General features: G+C 40.4%; 1 protein-coding gene across 1 annotated transcript; it reads left to right on the top strand.

Moving 5' to 3' along the window:
* Nucleotides 1-1,172: 1,172 nt before the first annotated feature.
* ANXA3 (annexin A3) lies at nt 1,173-25,551 on the top strand. Its single transcript, XM_075264850.1, has 12 exons — nt 1,173-1,204; nt 3,768-3,855; nt 4,344-4,438; nt 6,210-6,323; nt 11,569-11,659; nt 13,368-13,447; nt 15,924-15,980; nt 17,724-17,817; nt 19,735-19,830; nt 22,541-22,599; nt 23,699-23,821; nt 25,236-25,551. The coding sequence occupies exons 1-12, from the start codon at nt 1,190-1,192 to the stop codon at nt 25,293-25,295; spliced, it is 972 nt and encodes a 323-aa protein (XP_075120951.1). The 5' UTR covers nt 1,173-1,189; the 3' UTR covers nt 25,296-25,551.
* The last annotated feature ends 529 nt before the right edge of the window (nt 25,552-26,080 follow it).

Genomic DNA, 26,080 nt, shown 5'->3' with positions numbered 1-26,080 from the left:
CAGTAACTTTTTTTATACGTGAGTGTACGGGGATGCATAGGGCGTCTTTTTTTGCGGGGCCGGGTGTTCTTTTTAGGTCTACCATTTTCGGGAAATGTTATTGCTTTGATCACTTTTTATTATTTTTATCGGAATCAAAACAGTGAAAAAACGGCGGTTTGGCACTTTCGACTATTTTTCCCGCTATGGCGTTTACCGAACAGGAAAAATATTTTTATAAATTTGTAGAGCGGGCGATTTCGGACGCGGGGATACCTAACATGTATATGTTTCACAGTTAACTACTTTTATATGTATTCTAGGGAAAGGGGGGTGATTTGAACTTTTAATACTTTTTATATTTTTTTTGCATTTATTAGACCCCCTAGGGGTGTTGAACCCCAGGGGGTCTGATCACTAATGCAATGCATTACAATGCTAATGCATTGCAAAAAATCATCCTTTTGCAGGCTGCATAGACCAGCCTGCAAAAGAGAGGATTTGCAGACAAGCCTGGGAGCCTTGTACAGGCTCCCAGCTGTCATGGCAACGGGACGTCGGCCCTGGAGCATGCTCCAGGAGCCGGCGATCCCGGGCAAAATGGCGGCGCCCATGCGCTGCCGGGAAAATGGCGCCTTTGATCGCGGCACCGGAGGGGTTAATGCCTCCGATCGGTCCGGGGACCATAGACCAGTCTAGCCTTCACAATGCGAATACAGACCCGACATCCGCCTCTCTCTATTACAGCGGATGTCGGGTCTGTATTGGCATTGTGAAGGCTGGCTGTGCATATGTGAATGCTGTAATAGAGAGGCAGATGCCGGGGAGTGTAGACGCCGGCACAGATGCCTGCAACATCGCTACACTCCTGCCCTGCATGAAGCCAGCAGCGGCAGAAGCGATGCTGTTGTTCTGCTCCTCCGCCCCTCGGAATAGCAGCATCGCCCCTGCCGCTGCTGGCTTCATGCAGGGCAGAAGCATAGCGATGTTGCAGGCACCTGTGCCGTTGTCTGTGCATCTGTGCCGGTAAAATAGCCTTTTTAAAGGCTATTCACGCATATGTGGTGCTCTATCAGCATGATTTTGCTGATAGAGCCCCTTAAAATGTAAGGTAAAGATGGACACTTCTGTAAATGTTTGTGCAGTATACGTAAACCATTGTTTCTCTGACTTTTGTCTTGCTTTTTTTCTAGGTCCTCTGCAGTTCAATATGTCGTCCATATGGGTAAGTTAGAATGTTTAGTAAAACTTCAGCTATCTCTGGTGCTCCAGTTGAAATGAATAAAGTGGTACGTGTGCTGATTGGCAAGCACTCCATTCAGAAATGATAGTGAAAATCCCTTGTTCTGATCAGCTGGGTCTGACCAATTGGGCCCCTACAGATCTACGTGGATAACTATGAACTCTATTGGGAGGGTTGTTTTTTTTTTTGTTTTTTTTTTGGCTGATTTTGAGGTGGATTCAGCGTCAAAATCCTCGGCAAAAAACTGTGTTCACTGATCCTAACATTGATGGCAATCCTAAGGGAGCCTTCACATGATGTAACGCTGCGCTCATTCTGATCGCAAAAACACGTTCAGAATGAGCGCGTAAAAAGCAGCTCCCATTGACTTGAATGGGAGCTGGCATACGTCCGCTCCCCATTGAAATCAATGGGAGGCTTTTTTCCCTATGTTTTCAATGTATCATGCGCGTAATATATAATTTTAGAATCTTTGTGTGTATAAAACTGCAACAGTGTATAGACAAATACAGAGAGCTCTCCCATTAAAATGTCTATTGTCCTTGAGATGTGTGAGAAAAGGATTGATTAAATAGAACTTCATATAAACCTTCCCGGATCTTGGTCTCCTCCTTTGCTTATTTTGGCTCTTGTTTTTAATGTGGTTTAGTCACTGTGGTTTATATTCTATTACAGAGAAGTTCTATGTATTCTTTTTCTTTTTAACTGTTGGACAGTTTCTGGCAGTTAATCAGGGCCAAAATCTATAATAGTGCAGTGTATTGATCTTTAATAGGATAAGAAATGTGCCTTACGCTGGGTTCACACCTGCGTTTGGGGTCTCCGTTCTATGGTTTCCGTCTTCTGCATGCCAGAAGACGGAAACCATAGACCGGGTCCGTTTAGGCTCTCCGCCGCGAAACCGGATTTTTTTATCCGGACAGAGTACTGCATGTCCGACTCTGTGTCCGGATTATAAAACCCGGTTTCGCGGCGGAGAGCCTAAAACGCTCACCGCCGGACATCTCTCTCACCCATTCAAATGAATGGGTGAGAGAGACTCCTGCAGGTTTCCGTATCCTGCCTGTGTTTTAGGCAGGAAACGGAAACCTAAGTACGGAGACCGGGCCGCAGATGTGAACGAGCCCTTAGTGGCCATAACCCATAAAAGCAGTGCAGAGACCTCTTTGTATGAATATGCAGATTTAAGTACAAACATTGTCTTCTGGAAACTCCTCCCCTTTAGCTGTGAATGACTGTCAGCCTCTGTCAGTGACATTTTCTGCTGCTGTCTACATCACAGCTGTCTGTAGGCAGGACAGGCTCATTCCCTGCGTACATGGCCACTTTTCTGTTCACTGCAGTCACAGCTCCAGATGGAACGATGGAGAAAAGAGACCTCTCTTGTGGAGAAGGGAATGGGATCCCATCACTCTGATGTTTATTGCATATCCTGTGGCTATTAAATAAAATTCTTTAAAGAAAATACCTTACTGAGATTTTCTTACTTTTGCATTTAACATATGTACGAGACATCTACCTCTCAAACTCCTTCCTTTCACGAACCACCAATCCCTAGCAATCCATGTGACTGCGTACAGGAGGAAACTTAATGTAGGCACGCAGACACCCGCTGATCTGCATATTCCCTGGATGTTTTCACATGCTTAATTTGACTTTATTTTAGAAATAGAATTCTACCTTTATTCAGAGTTTCTGGTTAGTCATATTTCTGGAAACAAAGTAAGGTGCCATATTTTGGGCTTTTTCAAGTGGATAAACACTGGAATATAATATGCTTATCCCTTTTGCTGTGTAAGTGAACTTCAAGTATAAAGAAGTATGTACTGCAACTCTAGATGAGGTATTGTGAAGACAATCAGGTAGATATTTTATGTCTTGTACAAGGCAAAAAGTTGCATATTTTGCGCAAATCAGGTAAATGATGCAGGTATTAGGAGCTGGCGTACATTTCCTTATAGGTGTAAGGCCTCGGCAGAGGGTATGTTAGACAGAACAATAACTATCTATGCAAATATATGTGCAGTTACCATCAGATTGGGGGAAACTCTCTTGGTCCTCCTTGTTTGTGGACTTCTTGGCATATGTTTACATTGTAATTTTGCTTTTTTTTTTCATGGGAGGATGAGTACAGGAATTTTGTATTCCTCAAGTTTTGCAGTCTGTGAAATAGTGAATCAATTTTGTTCATTTTTTGCACAAAATAATGCAGAAATGTTAAGATAATAGATTTCATAGCTGATCTAGTAATATTCTGGCCAGCAGTCTTGGTGGGGGGAAGTAGAAGAGTCTGGAATGTAACAGCACTGGAAATCTTTTGTGAAAGCCATTATCGGCATTTCCTGGAACATGTTCATGTGGGTAGTGATGTCAGCTATTGTTTCATAGCTTACAATACTGAAACATGAATTCAAGTTAAGAGCTGTCATAATAGGAACAATATGTAGTTCTATTCTGATAACGTGTGGCCACAGAGACAATATCAATACAATTTTTGCAGATTGTAGCCTGTAAAGTCACTTAAGACACTGTACTCAATCTTCAGGTTGGTAACAGAGGAACAGTGAAAGACTTCCCAGGTTTCAGCGCAGGCAGAGATGCTGATGCAGTTAGGAAAGCAATCAAAGGCCTTGGTGAGTACTTTCATGTATTCTATATGATGAATCCAATGTTCCAAAGAAATCGCTAACGTTCTGGCGCAGTTAGCATTTGTTCTGAATTCCAAATAGATTCTAGTAACCTCTCTTGCTTTATTTATAGAATTGCATACAATGCACATACTTCTGGTAAATGCTTTGGTTTAACTTTGTATTTTGAGTCTGCCATTGTTGCTCCTTTAACTACTCAAGCGACAGCCCCAACTACATCTACAAATGTCCTTTTCAATGCTTTGGCAGCCGCCATCTGGGGATCCATCAAGACCTGTACTGCAGGAAAAAGTTGCAAGACTTTTGTGTAAATCACAGCAAGACAGGCTTCAAGAAAACTGACAGATGTCTGTAACCAATTATGCATGTACTTTAGTAGTTTTTGTTTTTTTTACTAGTACTGTATCTTTTGTATACCCTTTTACATAGATCTGGTAATTGTAAAACAATAATTACATTTTCTTTTTAACCAGGGACTGATGAAGATTCCTTAATCAATATTCTTACACAAAGATCAAATTCACAGAGACAGCTTATTGCAAAAGAGTATTTGTCAGCATGTGGGAAGGTAAAGTTGTGGGATGTCTGTGTTCTAGGATTAGATCTACTTCTGAGTCTGACAATAGATACCTTTCACAGAAATAGGTTGCAGCTGGACACTACAAGGGTGTGACTTTTTCAAAGGGGTATTTCCACAACAGTCATATTTCATATAAAAGTACAGTGTAAGATGTTTTGTAATTGGTCAAACTGTATATGTAACTAGAGTAAAAGTAATCCTCCTTCCCCTACCACTGTTCGAGCACTGTTGCATTCTGTTTCTCTTTTTAAAAAATGCGGCATGTCAATTTTACCTGCAGAAATGCTTGCATTTTCCCAATAAGTTTAATAAGGGAAGAAAACCACTAAGAAAAATGCAATAAAAAAGTGGTGCCTTTCCACTGCGTTTTAGTTGTTCCACAACTAGGGCCTTATGCCTAAGCTGTTTTAGTAGACCAGTTCTACATAACCATACATGTTTCATCCTGACAGTGAGCATGTGCAGTGCATGAATTTTTCCTATTCGTGCAAGGTGCACTTGGGTAATGTAGTTTTCTATACGAGGTAGCTATAGTTTTTCAGCATGGCTTATTTTCTTGACCCCTGGTCCATGTGTAAATAACCCACTAGTTTAGTATAGTAGAGGGCTGTAAACTGCTTGTGTTTATCTATATCTACACTCCCTGCTAAGACATAGCAAACATCCAGGAAGTATTTGATGGTGGGGGTGGCAGGGGATCAAGATCTGCTTGCACAGTATGAATGGGAAGGCAGTTTCACTTTACTGTGATCACTATAAAGGGTTACATTTTGCTTATTTTAAATATTATGAAAGTCCTAAAAGCTTCTCTTAGCACAGTGTAACTTTCGGGCAGTAACTTCATACTCTCCTGTCCCGGGTGCTATGGTGTCCTCCAAGCTTGGTTTGGTCCTCCTGCTCCAGCGTCTTTTCTTGGGTCTCTTTCTGAGTTCCGCTGATTGGCCAATGCTGAGGCTAATCTGTGGCCTCAGCAAAACTTTTTCTTTCCACTGATTTTTTGGCAGTTTATGCAACAGTGTGTCCAACACAGTTATGTACCCAGCCTTAGCTTGACATGGTTTTGGGCTACTGGAAGTTAATGGTCTGAATGTTAACTCCCCCACCCCTTTCTGACGTTATATAGTATAGACCTGCGTAAAAAATACATTCACTAAGAATTCCTATAATTGTGTTGACCACCTCATTTCCACCTCATTCTGAATTTTTTTTACCAGCTTCCAAGAACATTGTACAGAATATTCAAACAAAGCACGTTTGCCCGTAAAATTACGCCCTCCTGCGGGTCTGTACAGAAAAATGAAAAACTGATGGCTTTCGGAAGGCAGGGAGTAAAAAATAAAAATTTCAAAAATGGCTGTGACTAGAGGCGATTAAATGTAAAAGAATTTGATGTGAACTTCCCCTTTATACTGGTCATAGGGTCTTCCGATTTTTATTTTATTTTCAATTCAAGCATTGGCATACTGTAAAAATACACAGTAATAGCTATATCAATGTACCCTGAAGGACTTCATCAGAGTGTCAACATTGGGTGAGACTTTAACACAACACCCAAACACGTATATGACAAACCTGACATGGTGCACTTTTATAATTCAGAACGCATATGGATATACTGTGAATCCCTTTTGAACAGATGAAAGGTCTTGTTACCTTGCTGCAAATAATCTGCATGGACACTCCAATGTTGTAGTTGTATCATTGACCTAAACTGGTAGTACTAACTTTTGATTATTTTGCCATTTTATTTCATAATTAGGAACTGAAGGATGACTTGAAAGGTGATCTTTCGGGCAATTTTGAACATCTTATGGTGTCTCTCATATTTCCTCCTGCTGTATTTGATGCAAAACAGCTAAAAAAGGCAATGAAGGTAGGTACTAGTAAGCGATAAAACATTTTAAAGGCAAACGGTTGTCTTTCCATCCTTAATTCACCAATTGCAGCATCAAGTATTGACCTTCCTTATGTTGCCCCTTATTAAAGGGGTATTCCCATGACGCTTGTTCACTAGCTTGCAGGCTGTTGTGCTCTCTTCACTTCCTGCTACTCTCGGCACATAGGTGGGCAGGGTTTCACTTGCACAGGATCAGTTGTAAATGAATTACCACAGTGTGAAGCTGATGTAGCAGAGCTGGATTTGAGTCAGTTTGCGTTACATACAGAGGTAACAGACTCCCTATCTCAGCCTTTATCAGCCAAATTAAATTAAACCGACTGATAAGACCTCAGAAATCCCCTCTTCTCATATAGGGAGCTCTCGTCTCCCTATATGAGAATCTCCGCTACTTAAAAGACCCAAACAGCTCAGAGCTGTTCCCAGACCCTCCCTCCCCCTCTGAGTGCAGGCAGCTACATCACTTGACAAATGAGCAGATAATGCCAAGGGCCATGGAAACGGAGTGTAAACAATGAAGTGAATAAATTAAGATAGCGGCCAAACAAAGCAGTTTTGAGAAAGCAATGCATTTAGGAAAAGTCTTAAAGCCACATAAACAAGCAGTATAGATAGGATCCTTGTGATGGGACAACCCCTTTAAGGTTTCTGTTGCTGAAAAGTCAAGTTATAAGCTTTTAAAACTTTTGATCTTCATATGCAAACTATCTTAACTAGTTACAGGATTGGGAACAGCTTCATCTAATGAGGCAGTGAGGGACATGTCTGTCACACTGTACTGTACTGTGATCTAATGCAATGGCTTTATAACTAGATGAAGCTGGCTCCTGTGACTAGTTATGGTAAATTTGTATATGTCAATATAAAGTTTTAAACTATATTTTTTGCCGCAGATTATGTTGTGTTCATTTAAAGGGTATTTTTCTTGAAAAGTTGAAATATGTGCAGTCTTGCTGGGCAATTTGTTCTATGACTTTATAAGCCTAAAATGGTGGTGTATCAGGTTTTTCTGCTGCTAACAATAATAAGGCTGAAGCACATTTTACATTTGCTTGCAAGGCAGATGGTTACAATAAGGAGGAATCTGCCCCCTCCCCTATCTGTTATAAATACTACCAGTTTGTTTACATGCAATTCTGTGAGGAGTAACTGTACAATAGCAAACAAATACAGTTAGGGCCAGAAATATTTGGACAGTGGCACAATTTTCGCGAGTTGGGCTCTGCATGCCACCACATTGGTTTTGAAATGAAACCTCTATAACAGAATTCAAGTGCAGATTGTAACGTTTAATTTGAAGGGTTGAACAAAAATATCTGATAGAAAATGTAGGAATTGTACACATTTCTTTACAAACACTCCACATTTTAGGAGCTCAAAAGTAATTGGACTAATAGACATAACCCAAACAAAATATTTTTATTTTCAATATTTTGTTGCGAATCCTTTGGAGGCAATCACTGCCTTAAGTCTGGAACCCATGGACATCACCAAACGCTGGGTTTCCTCCTTCTTAATGCTTTGCCAGGCCTTTACAGCCGCAGCCTTCAGGTCTTGCTTGTTTGTGGGTCTTTCCGCCTTAAGTCTGGATTTGAGCAAGTGAAATGCATGCTCAATTGGGTTAAGATCTGGTGATTGACTTGGCCATTGCAGAATGTTCCACTTTTTTGCACTCATGAACTCCTGGGTAGCTTTGGCTGTATGCTTGGGGTCATTGTCCATCTGTACTATGAAGCACCGTCCGATCAACTTGGCAGCATTTGGCTGAATCTGGGCTGAAAGTATATCCCGGTACACTTCAGAATTCATCCGGCTACTCTTGTCTGCTGTTATGTCATCAATAAACACAAGTGACCCAGTGCCATTGAAAGCCATGCATGCCCATGCCATCACGTTGCCTCCACCATGTTTTACAGAGGATGTGGTGTGCCTTGGATCATGTGACGTTCCCTTTCTTCTCCAAACTTTTTTCTTCCCATCATTCTGGTACAGGTTGATCTTTGTCTCATCTGTCCATAGAATACTTTTCCAGAACTGAGCTGGCTTCTTGAGGTGTTTTTCAGCAAATTTAACTCTGGCCTGTCTATTTTTGGAATTGATGAATGGTTTGCATCTAGATGTGAACCCTTTGTATTTACTTTCATGGAGTCTTCTCTTTACTGTTGACTTAGAGACAGATACACCTACTTCACTGAGAGTGTTCTGGACTTCAGTTGATGTTGTGAACGGGTTCTTCTTGACCAAAGAAAGTATGCGGCGATCATCCACCATTGTTGTCATCCGTGGACGCCCAGGCCTTTTTGAGTTCCCAAGCTCACCAGTCAATTCCTTTTTTCTTAGAATGTACCCGACTGTTGATTTTGCTACTCCAAGCATGTCTATCTCTCTGATGGATTTTTTCTTTTTTTTCAGCCTCAGGATGTTCTGCTTCACCTCAATTGAGAGTTCCTTTGAGCGCATGTTGTCTGGTCACAGCAACAGCTTCCAAATGCAAAACCACACACCTGGAATCAACCCCAGACCTTTTAACTACTTCATTGATTACAGGTTTACGAGGGAGACGCCTTCAGAGTTAATTGCAGCCCTTAGAGTCCATTGTCCAATTACTTTTGGTCCCTTGAAAAAGAGGAGGCTATGCATTACAGAGCTATGATTCCTAAACCCTTTCTCCGATTTGGATGTGGAAACTCTCATATTGCAGCTGGGAGTGTGCACTTTCAGCCCATATTATATATATAATTGTATTTCTGAACATGTTTTAGTAAACAGCTAAAATAACAAAACTTGTGTCACTGTCCAAATATTTCTGGCCCTAACTGTAGCTGAGAAGCCCAAGTGACCATATTACAAGACACCCAGGAATACTCAACTGCAAATACAGGGTAAATCTATGCAGGCATATAAAGATATCCCTAACACAGGAAGAAAAGACAATGGAAGTAGATACAAGTACACAGAAGACTTTTCTTCCATTGTTAGCTGTGAGATGTGCAGAATGTTTTGTCCACTGTAAAAGAAAGCAGTTTGCAGACGTCTGTGGAAGCTGTGAGGAAACTTGACCACTCTCATCTGCGTTCACTGTGTGATGGTAGAACAGACCATCTGGTAGCTATGAATGGGGCTTGCCTAGTAACTGAGTGAACTGCAAATTAGACAGATTCAATTAGTGGCAGTAACTTTAGGCTAAGGCCCCACTGGGCGGAAACACAGCGTAAAAACCCGCAGAGAACGCTGTGTTTTCTGACACAGAAATAAAGCGAGCGTGTACGTGCATTTTTCATCGCGTTTTTCAGTTTTGTTCTGCGGCAATTCATATGAGATTTCTGTTGAGTTTTTCATTGCATTTTTGCTAGTTTCTCATGTGCAATAAAGGTAATTGAAAGGCCATGTTGAAAATCCTAAGGAATTGTGGTCCTCTGCTATTTAGGCCGGGGCCCTATGGAAAAATCACGGCATTTTACAGTACTTGCGAATCCCATACCCACTTTGCGGAAAAAATCGCAGCGCGGACATGCTGTGATTTCCACAACAGTTGCGGTTTTGAAATGTGTTCACGCCGTGGTTGTTGCCACCGTGCTTTAGCGCTGCGGGGCCTTAGCCTCAACCAAGCAAAACTTTGAATTTTTGTCTGCGGATTTTGATGCTTTTCCGTGGACTTTCCGCAACACATTTATCATGCTGCGGTTTTCACACTCTCCATAGAAATGTATGGAGGGAAAAACTCTGCTGTTTCCGCAACTATAATTTACCTGCTGCTTTTTCGAAAAACGCAACTTTTTCGCAGCATCTTTTTTTCCCGCAGTGTGGGGCTAGGATTAGACAATTGCATTCACTATGCTGGTACTGTAAAACGCAGCTTTTTTTTTTCCTGCTGTGTTTCCACAATGCCCAAAAACGCTGCGTTTCCGCCTAGTGGGGCCTTGGCCTCAGAGAGGTTTTTCAGGCAGAAAACAGCAATGGTTTTAATTTCATTACATTAGATTTTGGTCCAGAATAATATGCTACACAGTAAAGTGGTGTGTAAACTACATGTATTAAAACATAATTTTTAATACATATAAAACTGTCAATAGGACGTCACTAAAGAAACACAAGCAATTTAAGGGTTGTATCACCACAGAGCTAAATGGGATATCGCCTAATTGCCATAGGTTGTACCAAGAGGCTATGAACCCCACTGTCAGTCACAATTTATCTCCTATATGTGACCCTTTAAGCAATGGGATGCCCCTATTTTATCATGCCCCTAGGAGGAAAAACCATCACTCAAACTAACTCCCACACCTTATGATTGCAAGACTGGTCTCAGGCTGTGGGATATCCAGTGTGTTTTACCCACATGCTAAATACTCAGATTTTTGCAGTCAAATACAGGGTTTCCCTCAACAGGAGGAGGGACTGTGACTTGTGACCCATACAAGATGAGATTCACCATCACGTAAAGGCTCTACACGTTTCCCCCTGTATAGCGATATGCAGGTTCATCAGGAGTCGATATACAACTAAATTAACCCTATGAAAGATTGCAGCCCCTAATCCCAATAACAGACGACCTGCAGTTAAAATTGCATTTCCATGCTACGATGGTGAGAAGCGGTACTATAGTTCAAGACCTGGTCTTTCTCAAAGCTACACCATTTTATACGTCTCGTCCAATTGCCACCACCCAGCACTTACTGAAATTCTACTATTCCCATCTTCTACCACCAAAAGTAAATTCACCATGATTCTTTAGGTTCACTTACACATAATGGTCCCCATTGGCCCCTACCTGTGTTACAGTAGTCCACAGTGGTCCCTACATGTGTTTAACAGTTTTCAGTGAACCCACACATAGGTGTCCCATACAAATATTTTGACTTGCCATGCCCCATTCCCATGGATCTGAATGATGGAGTAGGAATCTAGTAGTTCTCCTTAGGACGTAGATCTAGTTGAAGGAAGATGTCTGTCCATCTTCCCACCAGAGTGTCATGACGGGGAACTCGCATGTCTATGTATGTGTCAGAGGGCAATAGTGGACAGGCACACTTTTTTTTTTTTTTTTTTTTTTTTTTTTTTTTTTTTTTAATTTCAGACTAAGAATTATTAAAATATCTTTTTTTTTTTTTCCTGTGCTGAATCTTTAAAAATAAGAATATTCATTTAGTATGTCTGGCCTGTATGTACAGAGAGGAAACACTATAAAATGTAAATTTTCTTTTTTTTCTCTCATTTCAAGGGCACAGGAACATCTGAAAACATACTAATAGAAATCCTGGCATCACGAACCAGCAAACAGATGAAAGAAGTTGGAGATGCTTTTTATTCAGGTAGATAACCAGTGGAAGAGAGCAGATAGATCAACCATTAACATTACAGGTGGATTGTATTAGTGTGACTCGCTGTGATGTTGACTCGTTCCACAGGAAATTAATTTGAACTGCCTGGTAGCCCTGCCTGTATTTACATTGGATGTTCTATCCAGCAATTCATATGAAATATAAGCATTCATATCATATTATTTTGTCTGCATTGTCTTTATTACAGACTACAAATATACACCATATAGTCTGATCCTTATATCTTCCATATCTCCTCTACTTCCTTCTATTATATGTATCATTTTATGTATATTGAAAAGGCAGTTATAATGCGCAAAATAATGGATAAAAAAACATGTTCTTTAAAGGGGTTGTGCCATTATGGACATCCACAGGACGAGATAAGCATCCGATTGCTGGAAGCCTGTCTGTGTCCCTCAGCAATTGAGAGGATGGGGGAACAAGAGTCGCCTCCCCCAAATTTCCTTGGGGCTACAGGCATTGCCGTAAATTACAGTTTACGGAGATAGTAGTGATTGGAGTGCCAGTCATGTAAGCACACTGGTGCTCTATTCCCCGGATCTTCCTGATCACTGGTGCTGCCAGTGATTGGGCCCCCAACGATCGGACACTTATTGTTAGAAATCTTGTTGTATTAAACAGCTAGATAGATTCTTCAGTTTTCAGAGCTTTGTTATGCTGATCCAATCGGCAGCTGAGGAAGGATATTTAAACTCTGTTCCTGCCAATCTAGGTGCCTTATATTAGTTTGTACTTTAGTGAGGCTTTGAACTCCCATCAATTGTGCTCAATTGCTGTATTGCTGAGTCTAGAGATGAGCGAGTACTGTTCAGATCAGCCAATCCGAACAGCACGCTCCATAGAAATGAATGAATGCACCTGGTACTTCCGCTTTGACGGCGGCCGTCCGCTTAACCCCCCCGCGTGCCGGCTACGTCCGTTCATTTTTATGCGAGCGTGCTGTTCGGATCGGCTGATCCGAACAGTACTCACTCATCTCTATTGCTGACCATTGGCTTGCTACTGTAAAATTCACTTGTCTTCTGATTTTTTTTTTTACTCTGATGATACCTCTAAGATTGACCTTTTGGCTTAGACACATTAACTGTTCTTATTCATTCCTCTGGTTTAGATCTGCCTTGTGAGTTTTCTTATGGGTTCTGGTTAGATCTCAGTTTGTAGAGTGTTTATTTCTTAAACTAGTTTCTGTGGTAACTTGGGTCCAAATTCAACTCAAGTCCATCTGCTTTCGTGGCTGGCACTGGTGAAGATATTCGGGTGACTGAGGATTTATTCACTGCTATGTGTGACTTAGCCTATTGGACTATTCTGTTTTGTACCAGATCCTGCAATTTTTGACATTTGCTCCAGTAATAACATAACTTTATCCCCGTCCTGTGGCTAGAATCACAAGTATACATAATGGCAGAACCCTTTTAACTGTTTATTTTTGGTGTGTGTATATTCTCTTCATATCAGGCTTATTACAGCCAATCAGCAAATTGGATGGAGAAGAATGGAAGCAAATGGTTACAACCAGTTAGCTATCAATGTATATAAAAAAAAAAAAACTCTGTCCATTGTTTTTGCATCGACAGAAAAGTGTAGTAAAGCATTCTTTTGTGTCTGGAAAAAAAAAAAGATCAAAAGGGAATAATTTTTTTTTTTTTTTTTTTTTTTTTTTTTTTTCTTGCAGCTTATGGTAAAAGCCTTGGAGATAGCATCAGTTCTGAGACATCAGGTGACTTCAGGAAAGCGTTGCTGTTCTTGTCCAATGTAAGATTTTTACTGCATAATTTCTAGAGAGGAGTTTGTGTAGTTGTATACGCAAGTATTTTTGGTTTCTTAAAGGGATCCTATCAATCACACAAGTTTTTCTAGGTACCATGTCAGAATAGCCTTAAGACTATTCGTCTCCTACCTTTCGTCGTCTTCTCCATCCCGCCGTTCGCCTACAATCCTGGTTTCTCTTGGTATGCAAAATAGCTTTTTCACAGTACTGGGGGCGGGCCCCCAATGCTGTGAGAGAACTCACTCCAGCGCCACCTCCATCTTCTTCAGCAGCGTCCTCTTCATCCGGCGGTGGCTTGTAACTTCTAGTCCTTGGGCAGAGCAGACTGTGCATGCCCACAGTCCACGAGAAAATGGCCGCTTGCACAATATTGTACTTCACTATAGGGAAAACAAAACAGTGTACAACGCATGTCAGACAATGCCTGACCAAAAAACCCACCAATGCAAAAAACTGCATGAAAAAAAAAAAAAAAATTGTTTTCCTTCATTTTTTTTGTGGCTCTTCACATGGCTGTATCTTTGGTTTTATGCCACCTGGAAAAGTGGTTCTGGCATCCTAAGGGAGCCTTGACACGGAGTTTACGCTCGCTCATTCTGAACGTAAAACTCGTTCAGAGTGAGTGGCGTAAAAAAACCCAGATCCCATTGACTTGAATGGGTGCCGGCATACGCCCGCTTCCCATTGTAATCAATGGGAGGCTTTTTTACTTATTGCTTTCAATGTGATATGCGCGTATCACATTGTAAGTAATAGGTAAAAAGCCTCCCATTGATTTCATGTATGCCGGCACCCATTCAAGTCAATGGGATCTGTTTTTTTAACGCCGCTCACTCTGAACAAATTTACGTTCATACTGAGTGAGCATAAACTCCGTGTGAAGGCTCCCTAAGAAAGCTGAGCTTCTCTGCTGTTATTGAAGTATGAGCTAGAAAAGAATTAGAGATATCACCAGTTTAAAAAAAAATTGTCGGTAATTTGAAGTTAGAGGTTGTCCAGGCAAATTGATAATTTGGGATACTGCTGGTCAAGAAAGATTCCACACACTTGGCCCAATCTACTACAGAGACTCTATTGGAGCTATTTTAGTGTATATTACCGATGAGGGCTGCTTCTAAAAGGTAAAAAAATTGGTTGAAAGAAAATGCTGGGGAATGATAATTTTTATATAGGTTGGGGGGAAGTGGGGAAAAAAAATCACTCACCTGCCCCTGGTGCTCCAGTGTCCTCCCAGTGGAGTGCAGTCCAGTCCTGCTGATCCAGTGTCTTCTCAAGGCAAAACTGCTTGCCGCCTGTCACATATCCAATCAGCAGCCTCAGGAAGAGACCCATGATGTCACGGGTACTGACATCTCATGCCTTTTGCTGAGGCTGCTGATTGACCTCAGCAGTCATGTGTGGCTGGGAGTTCTGCCATATGTTAACGCTGGACCGAGTAGATTGGACCACACTGGGAGCCACTGAAACATAGGGGAATGGTGGTTAAATTTTATTTTTTATTTTTTTTTTTCACTGCCCCGGCCTATTTTAAGATTAAATTTAATATTCAGCTTTGCCCGGACAACCCTTTTAATATGCACCAGTTCATGCTGCATGTAAAATCTCATTCCTGACTATGTTAACAAATGATATATCGAATTCTTTTTGTTAGTTCTTTAATCTTGGCAGCATATGAAAGCTAGTTTATTTTCCACATCTTCTGCTAATGTGCTGAAAATTACATGAACAAAACCCACATGCTAGATGGGCGCTACCAGTGTGTGAATCTCCAAGCTGTAATTAATATCCAAAATAAACTTCTTATAGAGCCTTTTGCTAGTTAATATCACACACTTACTTTCCTCCACTATAATAAAATGTAATGTGCAAAGTTACTTAAAAGGAGTCTGTCATCAGGAAGCTCTGTCAATCCAGCCACAGTCCATGGTACATTTTGCTGAGCTTTCTCATGCTTTTAGATAGTCCAAACCATGCGCTATTTTCTTGAATAAGTCGAATGTGTTCATATGAATATCAGGATATGTCTTTATATTAGCTTAAATATGATGTACCTGAACAGTTGATAACTGTGATATATTTTTTTTTCTGATATTCACTATTGAACCAAACTGTTTATAAAGCGCTTTTATTTGGTGCATTATAAACCCTTCTCCAGTGCTACATTAAATTGCACCAAATGCAAAGGGTTTGCCGTATTCAGTTGTTTGGCATCAGCCTTCACTGTTTTTTGGGGGGAGTTGTTCATTTGGATATGGATTTAGAATGGTGTTCGTGTTCTAAATAGCTAATGAAGATGTTGTGGTGCTCGACATTCCAAGTCACACAAGTCTTGAGCAGATGTTGTTCTAAATTTACCGTGGTAGATGAATTGAGGTCTTTAGCTTTGCTTACAAAAACACAATCAATCTCTATATACTTAATCCATAAAAATTGATTCATTTTTTTTTTTTCTCTCTCCAGGCCAGACGTGATGAAAGTTCAAAAGTGGATGAACATCTTGCTAAAAAGGATGCTGAGGTAAATTAAGCTAGACATACCTCCCCTGCAGCTCCCAGCTCCTGACATGTGATAATGATATATACATCTTACCGACCTCACTTAGCATACTAATGACTTGTAATTTCTCCTCCTTAAACAGTCCTATTTATCAAACAGTCATTTTTCACTCCATCTGATAAGGTGAAAGAATATTTTATCACTTGGTACAAAGAATGGCAGATGTTTGGCACTGAATTCTAGCCTGAAAGGGAATGTATTATCAGAAACTATAATATTTTACACCAGATGTTTATTATAGATATATTGTTAGAAGCATTTAGAGGGGTTTTCAAAATTTCAAAATCTTCCCGATTTTCAACAGTATGGGGAAAAATCATCTTATTAGGTTATCAGCACTATATACTGCATACACAATATGAATGTATCTCCACTGGTGTTGGGGAGATTGGCTGTATGTCATCACACTAACAGTCCAAGAGTTCTGTCAGCTGGTTCCCAGTAAAGGGGTTTTCTGGTCCCAAAATGATTGCTTTTTCAGCTGTTCTAGTAGCATTCAGGTATCAGAAGCTAGTGAACAAGGGAGCACATGCAGCCTGCTCCTATTCAACTGTTATATGCAATGCGCTCCCTGTCCACTAGCAGATTTTGGAACCCAGAGGCTGCAGGAACAGCTGAGCTCACTTGAGTGTGGGCCGGGTGTTGGATCCAAACAGCTCACTTAAGTTTGTGTCTTTAATATGGTAGTCTTCAGGGTGTGTGCCAGAATCAAATGTATACAACATTAAAACCATTTAAAAAAAAATAAATTGTATCACCGATATACTTAATTAAAGCAAACTACTGAAAGTAAAATTATTTCCCTTCACAGCTATGAGTCTTGAACTTAACACATGGAGACTGTAAAACAATTCTTAGTTAAGGCATTAGTCCATAGGTCCATTTCTAACATTCTCACATTCTATATAGCATTCTGGGATGTTATTTAAATCTAAATTTCCTCTGCTCCATCCCAGCCTACTTTCATCCGGCTCTAGAAGAATGAAATCTCTGTTGATTTGGATTAATGGTGTATTAGAAAGACATACTTTGCCCTTCACTTTCATAGTGACAAATTTGAGCAAGTTTTTTGTTAAAGCAATCTATAGACTGCTTATCATATGGGGGCTTGTTTTCTTTAGGATAAGTTGGCTTCTGACTGTCGTGGGCCCTTTGCTAATGACTACTTTGTGTGCACACTTTCCCCATAAAATTCTATACCAACCCGCTTGGCTTTTCCTACTTTATAACATGCTGCCCACAGATTTAATTGCATTTTCACATGATATATTCACTTAAAATAATGACGATGCAGCATATGATAATAGGGCTGGGCCATTAATCTCATAATAACCGAAACTCTGTTAATCCTTATGTACTTGTACACCGATTTATTTTGCATTCATACACTGCCATTGGCTAAAGGATATGTCACGAATATAGTGCCAGGACTGTGACTTCTAGTTGAATAATGTTTGATTCTTTTGCACCTAGAAGTTGGGTTGCATTATGACTCTATTCACTTACATTAGTAAAGAAGTCACGAGGTGACCTGGTGGCGTTTGGTCACGAAATGGGAGTCAGACCAAAGACTGCCAGGTCCTGATGATGATGAAGATAAATATTCAGTTAATGGTGATTTTGATTTATTTCCTAATCGCCTAGCCCTATGTGGTGGTAGTGTTTGTATAAAATTATATATTTATATATTTTGCACCATTCTAGATCCTGTATAATGCTGGAGAAAAAAAATGGGGGACAGATGAAGATAAATTTATTGAAGTACTTTGTTTGAGAAGCTTTCCACAGCTTAGGCTAAGTATGGCATTTTGTTTTACGGAATTTTACCTAAAGTGTTTTTTTTTTTTTTTTTTTTTTTTTTTTTTTTTTTTTATATATACAGTCTGAATGTCCTGTGCTCAAATTTGCTTAGTGGGTTCAGTTTGTAAATTATGACTTGGAAAAGGACTTTGTCTGTTAACTATGGAGAGAGAAATGGAAGTGAACGATAGTATCCAGCCTGGATCACCAAAACTGCAGGCATATAACTTTTCTTTAATGATAACTTAAATAAGTATTTTGACCGTCAATTCAGTTTAATATAACCTTCACCATTATCTGCTGAAACCCTTCTTTAGTAAATACAGGCTGCTAATAGAAGTCATTGGAGGGGAAAGAGGAAAAGGAGCAGAGACACAGACACAATGTTCTGCCTTGGGTTCTCCTGATACCCTAGAGCAGGGGTCAGTATCCCCCAGCACACATGCCAAGAGTGGCACCCGAGGCTCGGTTTCATGGAACGGGCCACCAGAGTCCCCGCCCAGCTGTTTCAATTGGACCAAACACGGCCGAAACAAAACTATTATTCTGGGGCCTGAAGAGATCCCACAGTATAATAAGTGGAGCCTCAGGGGAAGTGAGCAAACTTAAAAAACCGTTACTCACATTCCCTGCGCTCCACAGCATCTCTATTCTCTTCAGTGCTTCTGCTTGAACTAAGAGACCGCTAATGGTGTCACAGGGGTCACGTCCAGCGTCATTGCACAAATGACGCTGGACATGACTCCTGCGACCCAATCCGTAGTCGCGGACTTCAGGCAAAAGCGCCAGAGAGAACAGAGCCGCTGCAGAGCGCAGGAAGTGTTTAGTACCTTATGTTTTGTTCGTTACCTCTGTGTCTGAAGTGATGCCACAGTATAATAGCTAGCCAGTGTAAAAAAAAAATGTAAATATCATAAAAGCTGGAATATAATACCATGTGCAGGGGCCACTATGCGACACAATACAGTGTGCATCCACTTTTACATTGAAGTAAAAGTTCCAGTTCCAGGAAACTGCACTAAACACAGTTGCCCTAAAGCATCTCACAGCAGCACTACTGTTACGGTCCCTGATAGAGATATATATATATATATATATATATATATATATATATATATATATATATATATATATATATATATATATATATATATATATATATATATATATATATATATATATATATATATATATATATATTTTTTTATTTATTTTTTTTTTCCCCAAATTTAAATTGCCACACCGAACAATGCCTACCCCTGCCCTAGAATATAATGATAGGCATGCGGGAGGTGAAGAAAAACAAATACTTATACTCGCCTTGCTTCGCCCTTCATTAGCCACTGGTACCCAATGTCTTCAAGTTTCTGTATGACGTCACATGTAGCAGGGCCCTGTGATTGGGCCTCTGCAGTCACATGCGGCATGCAAAGCGTCATGATATACAGAAGAGGTGAGTATAGATGTTTGTTGTTTTTTTTCAACTGGAGCTGCACAAGTTCAGCCACTACCTATGCAAGAATTCCAACAGTTAGCAGCCAATGTTTTACTTTTGGCCTCTGACTCTGGGGTGTAGATGCTGAAGATTGATGCAGTCAGTACCCTCTAGAGGAAGAAGTGGAGGCCAGACTGGACAGAAGCAGGGATCAGTAAGTAAAATATTGAACGCTATCTGTTGCGTAAAAAAACAAAAACAAACAATAGGTAGCAGCTGGTAAAAAAAAAAAAAAAAAAAAAACAACCTCATGGCAGATGTGGCTCCAACTAAAGTGATTTATGCTAAGGAGAGAAGCATTTTTTCTGTAAGATATATTACAAGGTTTTATATATTTACTGGTTATCTTGATTTTTAATGAAGTCTGACATGTAAGAGAGAAAGGTTAAATGAAACCTCTATATGTTTATTAATCTACAGCATTTGACGAATATAAGAACATCTGCAATAAAACTATTGAGGAGAGTATTAAGAGTGAGATGTCTGGTCACCTGGAAGATCTCTTCATTGCAATAGGTAATACGTTTGAAAGGAAGTGGTGCTAATGGTAATTGTATATAATGGATATATAACAGCCACGCCAGGCACCAACAGCATAGTGCACCATTCTACACATTTTTCTGAACACCAACCTGTACTAAGATTACTGCACTATGAATAAGAAGTTTACATAGCTATGATTGCTATGATTACTATAGTACATAGAATGTGAAGCTCTGCCTCTGAAATTGAAACATAAAAGCAGTTGTTTTTTTTTTTTTTTTTTTTTTGTCTGCATATTAATTGTTGACAAACATGTTTTCAATATCAAGGCTCACGCTGTCAGTATGAAATGCAATACCTGCTTATGCTTGGAGATAATGGATAATTGGCTTAACAGCTACTTCTAAGCAACATAGCTTGTGTGAGATGAGCGTATACTATCTGTGTGACTACAGAGCTGATAAATATCAAAGAAGGATGGACCTACTCAGGAGTATATGTTTGTAGTTTTATTTCATATGAATATCAGAGAATCACATCAGGAATGTCACCAAAGTATATCCAATAGCAAGGGTTTGGGTACTAATCCTTCATCAGGCATGAGGTTATACATTGGGATGCACAGTATGAGTAGATGTAACTGTCAAATGCCTTCCTGATCAGCGGGGACCTCAGAACAGAGAACTGTGTAGTATCCTTTTACAGTCATAGCTGCAACATTCAGAGGGCAAAACTTTTCTGTAGTCTGGGAGCAGACTTAAGTTTTACTTCACGTTTTCATGCTTTTGAAAGGGTACGGAAATGCAGGTGAAAGGAATAAGAATGACAAATGTTTTGGTCTATTGACGTTTGTTGATTTTGTGAAGTAGTATGTATCAAATCAAGGCTGCTTTAACTATAGGGCAAACAGTACACTTGTAACTGGTGACGCTGGGTTCACACCAGCAGCCGGTCTTCGTTCTCAGGTTTCTGTCTTCTGCAGGCAGAAGACGGAAACCTGTCAGACCGTGTCCGGCCATGAGCGATTTATGCTCTCCACGGCGAAACGTGTTTTTTTTTTTAAAACCGGACACAAAGTCCTGCGTGTCCGACTTTGTGTCCGGTTAAAAAGAAAAAACTGTTTCGCCGCGGAGAGCACAAAACACTCACTGGCACTCACGGCCGGACACTTTTCAAACCCATTTGTTTGAAAAATGGCTGCAGGTTTCTGTCTCCTGCCCAGTTTCGGGCAGGAAACGGAAACCTGAAAGCGGAGACCGAGGGCGCAGATGTGAACGAGCCCTGAGGGACAGGAAACTGGGGGCTACTAGCAGGGGGACTTTATGCTGTGATAGCAACTGGATGTAATACAATGTCTAAGGGTGACTACTGAGGGGGCAAATAAATGTATGATGGGCCATTATATTGTATGGGGCGACTGCAGGGACATTTGAATGTGTGATGGGCTACTGAAGGGCATTATATTGTATAGGGCAACTAAGGAGGCATTATACTATGTGCGGGCCTTTAAGGGGCGTTATTTGTGAGGGTCAGGTAAGTGGTGGTGGTGGTGATGGGGATGCCATTAATGAAACTTTTGCACTGGGTCCACAAATGTGTTTAAAGCTGCCCTGTATCACCTCACTACATCATGAACTTTGTGTTAGAGGACTTTTCATCAATTGGGGCACATGCAGTTTTATATACCACTAGAAAGCTGACCGTGCGCTTTCACGATCTGTGCCCCAGGTGAAGAGCTATCGGTGCCGGTACCGTAGCTCTTCTCAGCTATAGCGCTGTACTGTGAGATCGGGAGGAACGCCCCCCCCCCCCCCCCCAGTACTAATCTATGGACAAGTACTGTGAGGAGAGGGAGGGGGCGTCCTCACTGCTCTCATAGTATAGCGCTATAGGCGCTGCTGTGAGGAAGGGTGTTTCTGACTGACTGTCAGGAACGCCCTTCTGACGGTGAAGAGCTACGGTACCGGCACTCCTAGCTCTTCACCAAGGGACACAGATCGTGAAAGTCAGCGAAGTGTCTGCTTTCTAGTGGTGTATAAAACCGCATGTGCCCCAACTGATGAAAGGTCCTCTTTTAAAGAATTATCTGGGCTGACTGGCATTTGATACTGATGAGCTATCTTCGGACACTGCTGCTATAGAGTGAATGGAACTTTCTGCTTTGTCCTGCGTGCAAGTTTTAGTGCTGGGGGCTGCCTAGAACAGCACTTCAGATCAGACTTTGGGCCACAAATATGAATTATGTACATTTGTAAAGTTTAATTGCAAAGTTGCATGAATGAACTTGTAACTGTTAAAATGTATGGGTATGGAGTTATTTATTTTTCTGTGTATGCCAAACGTGAAAATTTTTCCAAGTGGGTCAAAATTTGGGAGCACTATGGTCCACTAATGTAGTATGAAGGGATTGAATCTTTCATTAATGTAAGAACAATGCTGCTCACCCTCTGCATACAGTTGATTTTAAAAGGGGTTCTCCATGTTCATGTGCATAAAACGACAATTTCTAATACAAATTAGTATTTAGTGCATTAAATATCATAATTCTCCACAGTCTTACAATGTGTAATAGAAATGATTCTTGCAGCTGAAATGTGCAGTGTATCCAGTCTAAGCAATCATAGGAAAAAAAATGACATGATGAGCAATAGATAATGGTGGGAAGTACCATTATGTGCTTTCTATTAGTCTTTTCTTGGTACGTTCTATATTGTGATCAAACATTGTTTCTTTTCTGTTCTAGTGAAATGTGCAAGAAACACTCCTGCTTTCTTTGCTGAAAGGCTGCACAAAGCTATAAAGGTGAATGTTTTTAGGAGCTCCTTTACTGTAACCTTTAGATATACGTTAATAGTATTTTATGTAAATCTTATATGTAATTTATTGATTTCAGAAAGCATGCTGACATTTTTGTAAATTTTGAGAACTGTAGGAGTATAAAATATGGTTCTGCACATTTAAAATTGCAGTCTTCTCTACAGGCATCATGTTATAAAGCAGGCGGCTCTAAAGAGGCTTCAGGTCTTAGCATTTGTTAACAGGTGATGTTCTATGGATTCCAGTGCAGTTGGAATTTTCTCTGTAGCTCCCTCCGTTCTTGGGCAATCACTGAGGTTTCTTTTGGTTCCTTATATGTTGCTTAGACTCACTACTGTCACTTGGGAGTAGAGCTCCATTCGGAGATGGATTATGTCAGAGCTCTTCATTACAGCCCTTGCCTGCTCCTGCCTGACACCTTCCAGCTTACAGTAGAGAACCAAAATGGCATATGAGGCCGTAAAATTAACAGCACTGATTGCTCAGAAATGGTTCAGGGCTAGAGAGAAAATTGCAACTGTACCGATATCAGTGGAGGATTGGTTATTAAATTATGCAAATAAATATTAAATTAAGAGCTGGGCAGAGGTGGTGCTTTAAAGGGTTTAATATGACTTTCTGGTGCAGTTCACTGGACCCCTATAGACCAGAACGGGCAGAGATTTAGATCAATAAATTAAAAAATAAACAGCAATCTGTTCAGCTCCTCCTGCTTTATAACTTGCTGCCTGCAGATTAGAATGCCTTTTTTGTGACTGGTTCCTTTTTATGGTTTGTCATTTTTCTTTGCTTTTCATTAGTTTTGTGTTTTCCAAATTTTAGGAGAATGTGGTCATGTAGGTGCCCAAGTATTGGTATAGACAGAGAGCGATAGATATATTATATACTAGCCTCTGCCCACGACTTCATCTGCGGGTTGTTGGAATTGATGATCTGCCTATATTCAGCAAATTGCTGCCGTCGATGATTCGCCTGCTTCAGCGTTTCGGCAGCTCTCAAACTGTCCTGCTGCTGAACTTGTTCCACACTCCATGCTTGTGATTTATTTTTATTTTTTTTAATTATTATTTTTTTTAATATAAAGGGTGCTGGGACAGATGAATTCACTTTGACAAGGATAATGGTCTCCAGGTCAGACATTGATCTTTTGGATGTTTGTGCGGAGTACAAGAAGCTTACTGGGGAGTCTTTACACTCTGCTATCAAGGTACCTCTATCCATCAAATAGAAGCAGCAACCTTAGATGTATATCAGCCAAAGCTGCCAATTTTTAGCAAGTTTGGCTGACCATCTAATATATATGACTCAATGGCAGATGTTGATAAGATCAGACAGTTGTATTTCTTCCTTTTGTTCCTTTCAGTCTGACATAGGCTTTCTGTCTCTTATTCAGTATACATGCACTGTTTGCCCAAGTCATGCATGTGCATCAGTAAGTCAGTTTAGAGTTTTCAGTGGCATAGGTACATGGGATGCAGCAGTTGAGCTTGACACCAGGCCCCCTAAGCCAGATGGCGCCACAGTCTCCCCTCACAACAGTACTGCTGCTCATCCTTATAAATTCTGTGTACTGATGATGCATGCAGCAGCAGCATGTGCATCTTCTGTCCTGGTATCACAGATTAGGAGACCAAAGAGAAGGGAGGATAATAAAAGAACACACATTGTCTTACAGCAGCTTAAGCGCTATAGAGGAAAGTCTGTTCCAGAATTTTAGTACAGACAATGGCAGTAGAGTGGTGACTGGGGGTAAGTGGCACTTATACCTCTGTTAGGAGGCACTGGCATCATGTTGGGTGCCATCATTAGTTTTGTGTGGTTTGGTAATAATGCCTGGGTAAAGGGCTAGTGGTGGGCACTAATACCCACATGAGTTTCAGTACTGCATTTGTGCAGCGGCGCATCTTCCATGAAGCAGTGGCCTCAGGCGACTCTTCATGGAATAAACTGAAGTAGGGGGGTCCTTCAAAAATTATGGAACAGGTTATACAATACTGGGTAGCAGACAACAATGTGATCTCAAGCAGTAGGTTGTACAATATACACTAAAAACAATCAAAATAAAACAACCAATCAAAACTATGCAGTAAAGTCTGTATCTGTATCAAAAACAGTGACAAGCAGATATCCCAAGAGGAAGTCCAGGCTGGAGAACCAAGTAAAAGAGAATATCTAGTGTTACCTGTAGAGTAAGAGAGCATAAAGAAAAGAACAAGCAAGAAAATATCACAGTTCCACCCAATGCAATATTCAATGGTTACAGAATTATCAGAGCTCAATAGCCTAGTAGAGGTTGTGGCAGTCCCTCATCTAAGCAATAATTATACATAAGGGCCATACAGAAGGACTAAGCAGTCAATGGTGTATTACACTAGGAACCCCAGACTTTTTGGAAATTTTGGGGGGCAACCTCCGCCCTTATACACCATTTAATTGTACGGTAAAACAGAATTAACTGGCTCTTTCCACATTGAAAGAGTAGATGGATGTCTGCCCTCTTATATACAAGATAGATGACTTATGACACTCCCTGAATCGGCTTTGATAGTTTACCTAAGAATGGTGGGCATAGTGCCTGGATCATTAAGGTCTAAGTCACTTCTACATTTCTTGTGTTGCAGTCTGATACCTCAGGGGATTATGGAGCAGCCCTGTTAAAGCTCTGCGGAGGTGATGACTGAAATGAAGAAAATTACCAAGGTGAAGATGGAGAACTTCAACTATGAAAGATATATTTAAGTATTGTGTTCTACAGAACAGCTGCTAAATAAAATTCCATATAACTCTATTATATAAAGAAACACTGTACTAATATTTCTCAAATACTCTCTTTATATGTTTGATACTTTCACCTTTGTTTTCTTTAATAACAAACCAGAAATGTGTAAAACAAGGTTTATAACACACTAAACCTATTTATACTCCACCCTATTAAAAAGATAAATTTCGTGAGTTTGTAGACGTCATTTTATTCTTATTCTTCATAGCAATGACTGTGCTGCAGCAAAAGTACTAAGTTACACTAGTGATATAGTAAATTCATAGTTAGTGCTAACTATATCACAGCAGTGTACACATATTGGTTAGCACTTCCCTTTTAAGTGAAGAAATAACTCTTCATATGCTGTATCAATTAAGAATTTTGCTCTGTTTAGCAGACAGGAGAGTGTATGACAGTAGACAGGAGAGTGTATGTACACCTGTGCATAGAAAAGGAAGTCTTTAGTTCTACGTATCTCCAGAGCCATGGCATAGTGTAAATAAGCAAGACAAGTAATATACAGAAAAATAAGTTAATCTTCTTAGTAGCTATAATGGTTAGTGGAGAGACTCCCACTTATTGGGCTGAAGAATCCAAGTTCATGACTTGTGTACAAAAGTTTAAGTATGTCCATTGTATGAGTCTCCTCCATGTTCTCGGTGAGGCTCGTTTTACAAGGCTGTATTCAGACCAGTTACTGTATGG

The sequence above is a fragment of the Leptodactylus fuscus genome, chromosome 1, assembly GCF_031893055.1.
Source record: "Leptodactylus fuscus isolate aLepFus1 chromosome 1, aLepFus1.hap2, whole genome shotgun sequence".
Classification (NCBI taxonomy): Eukaryota; Metazoa; Chordata; class Amphibia; order Anura; family Leptodactylidae; genus Leptodactylus; species Leptodactylus fuscus.
The sequence above is the reverse complement of the archived record's forward strand: the minus strand, read 5'-3'. Positions and strand labels throughout refer to the sequence as shown.

Bases quoted from the DNA above. Each gene is read 5' to 3' on its own strand.
- ANXA3 (XM_075264850.1), top strand. The intron at 3,856-4,343 runs GTGAGTACTTTC...CTTTTTAACCAG, and splicing joins GAAAGCAATCAAAGGCCTTG to GGACTGATGAAGATTCCTTA. The intron at 19,831-22,540 runs GTAATACGTTTG...TTTCTGTTCTAG, and splicing joins AGATCTCTTCATTGCAATAG to TGAAATGTGCAAGAAACACT.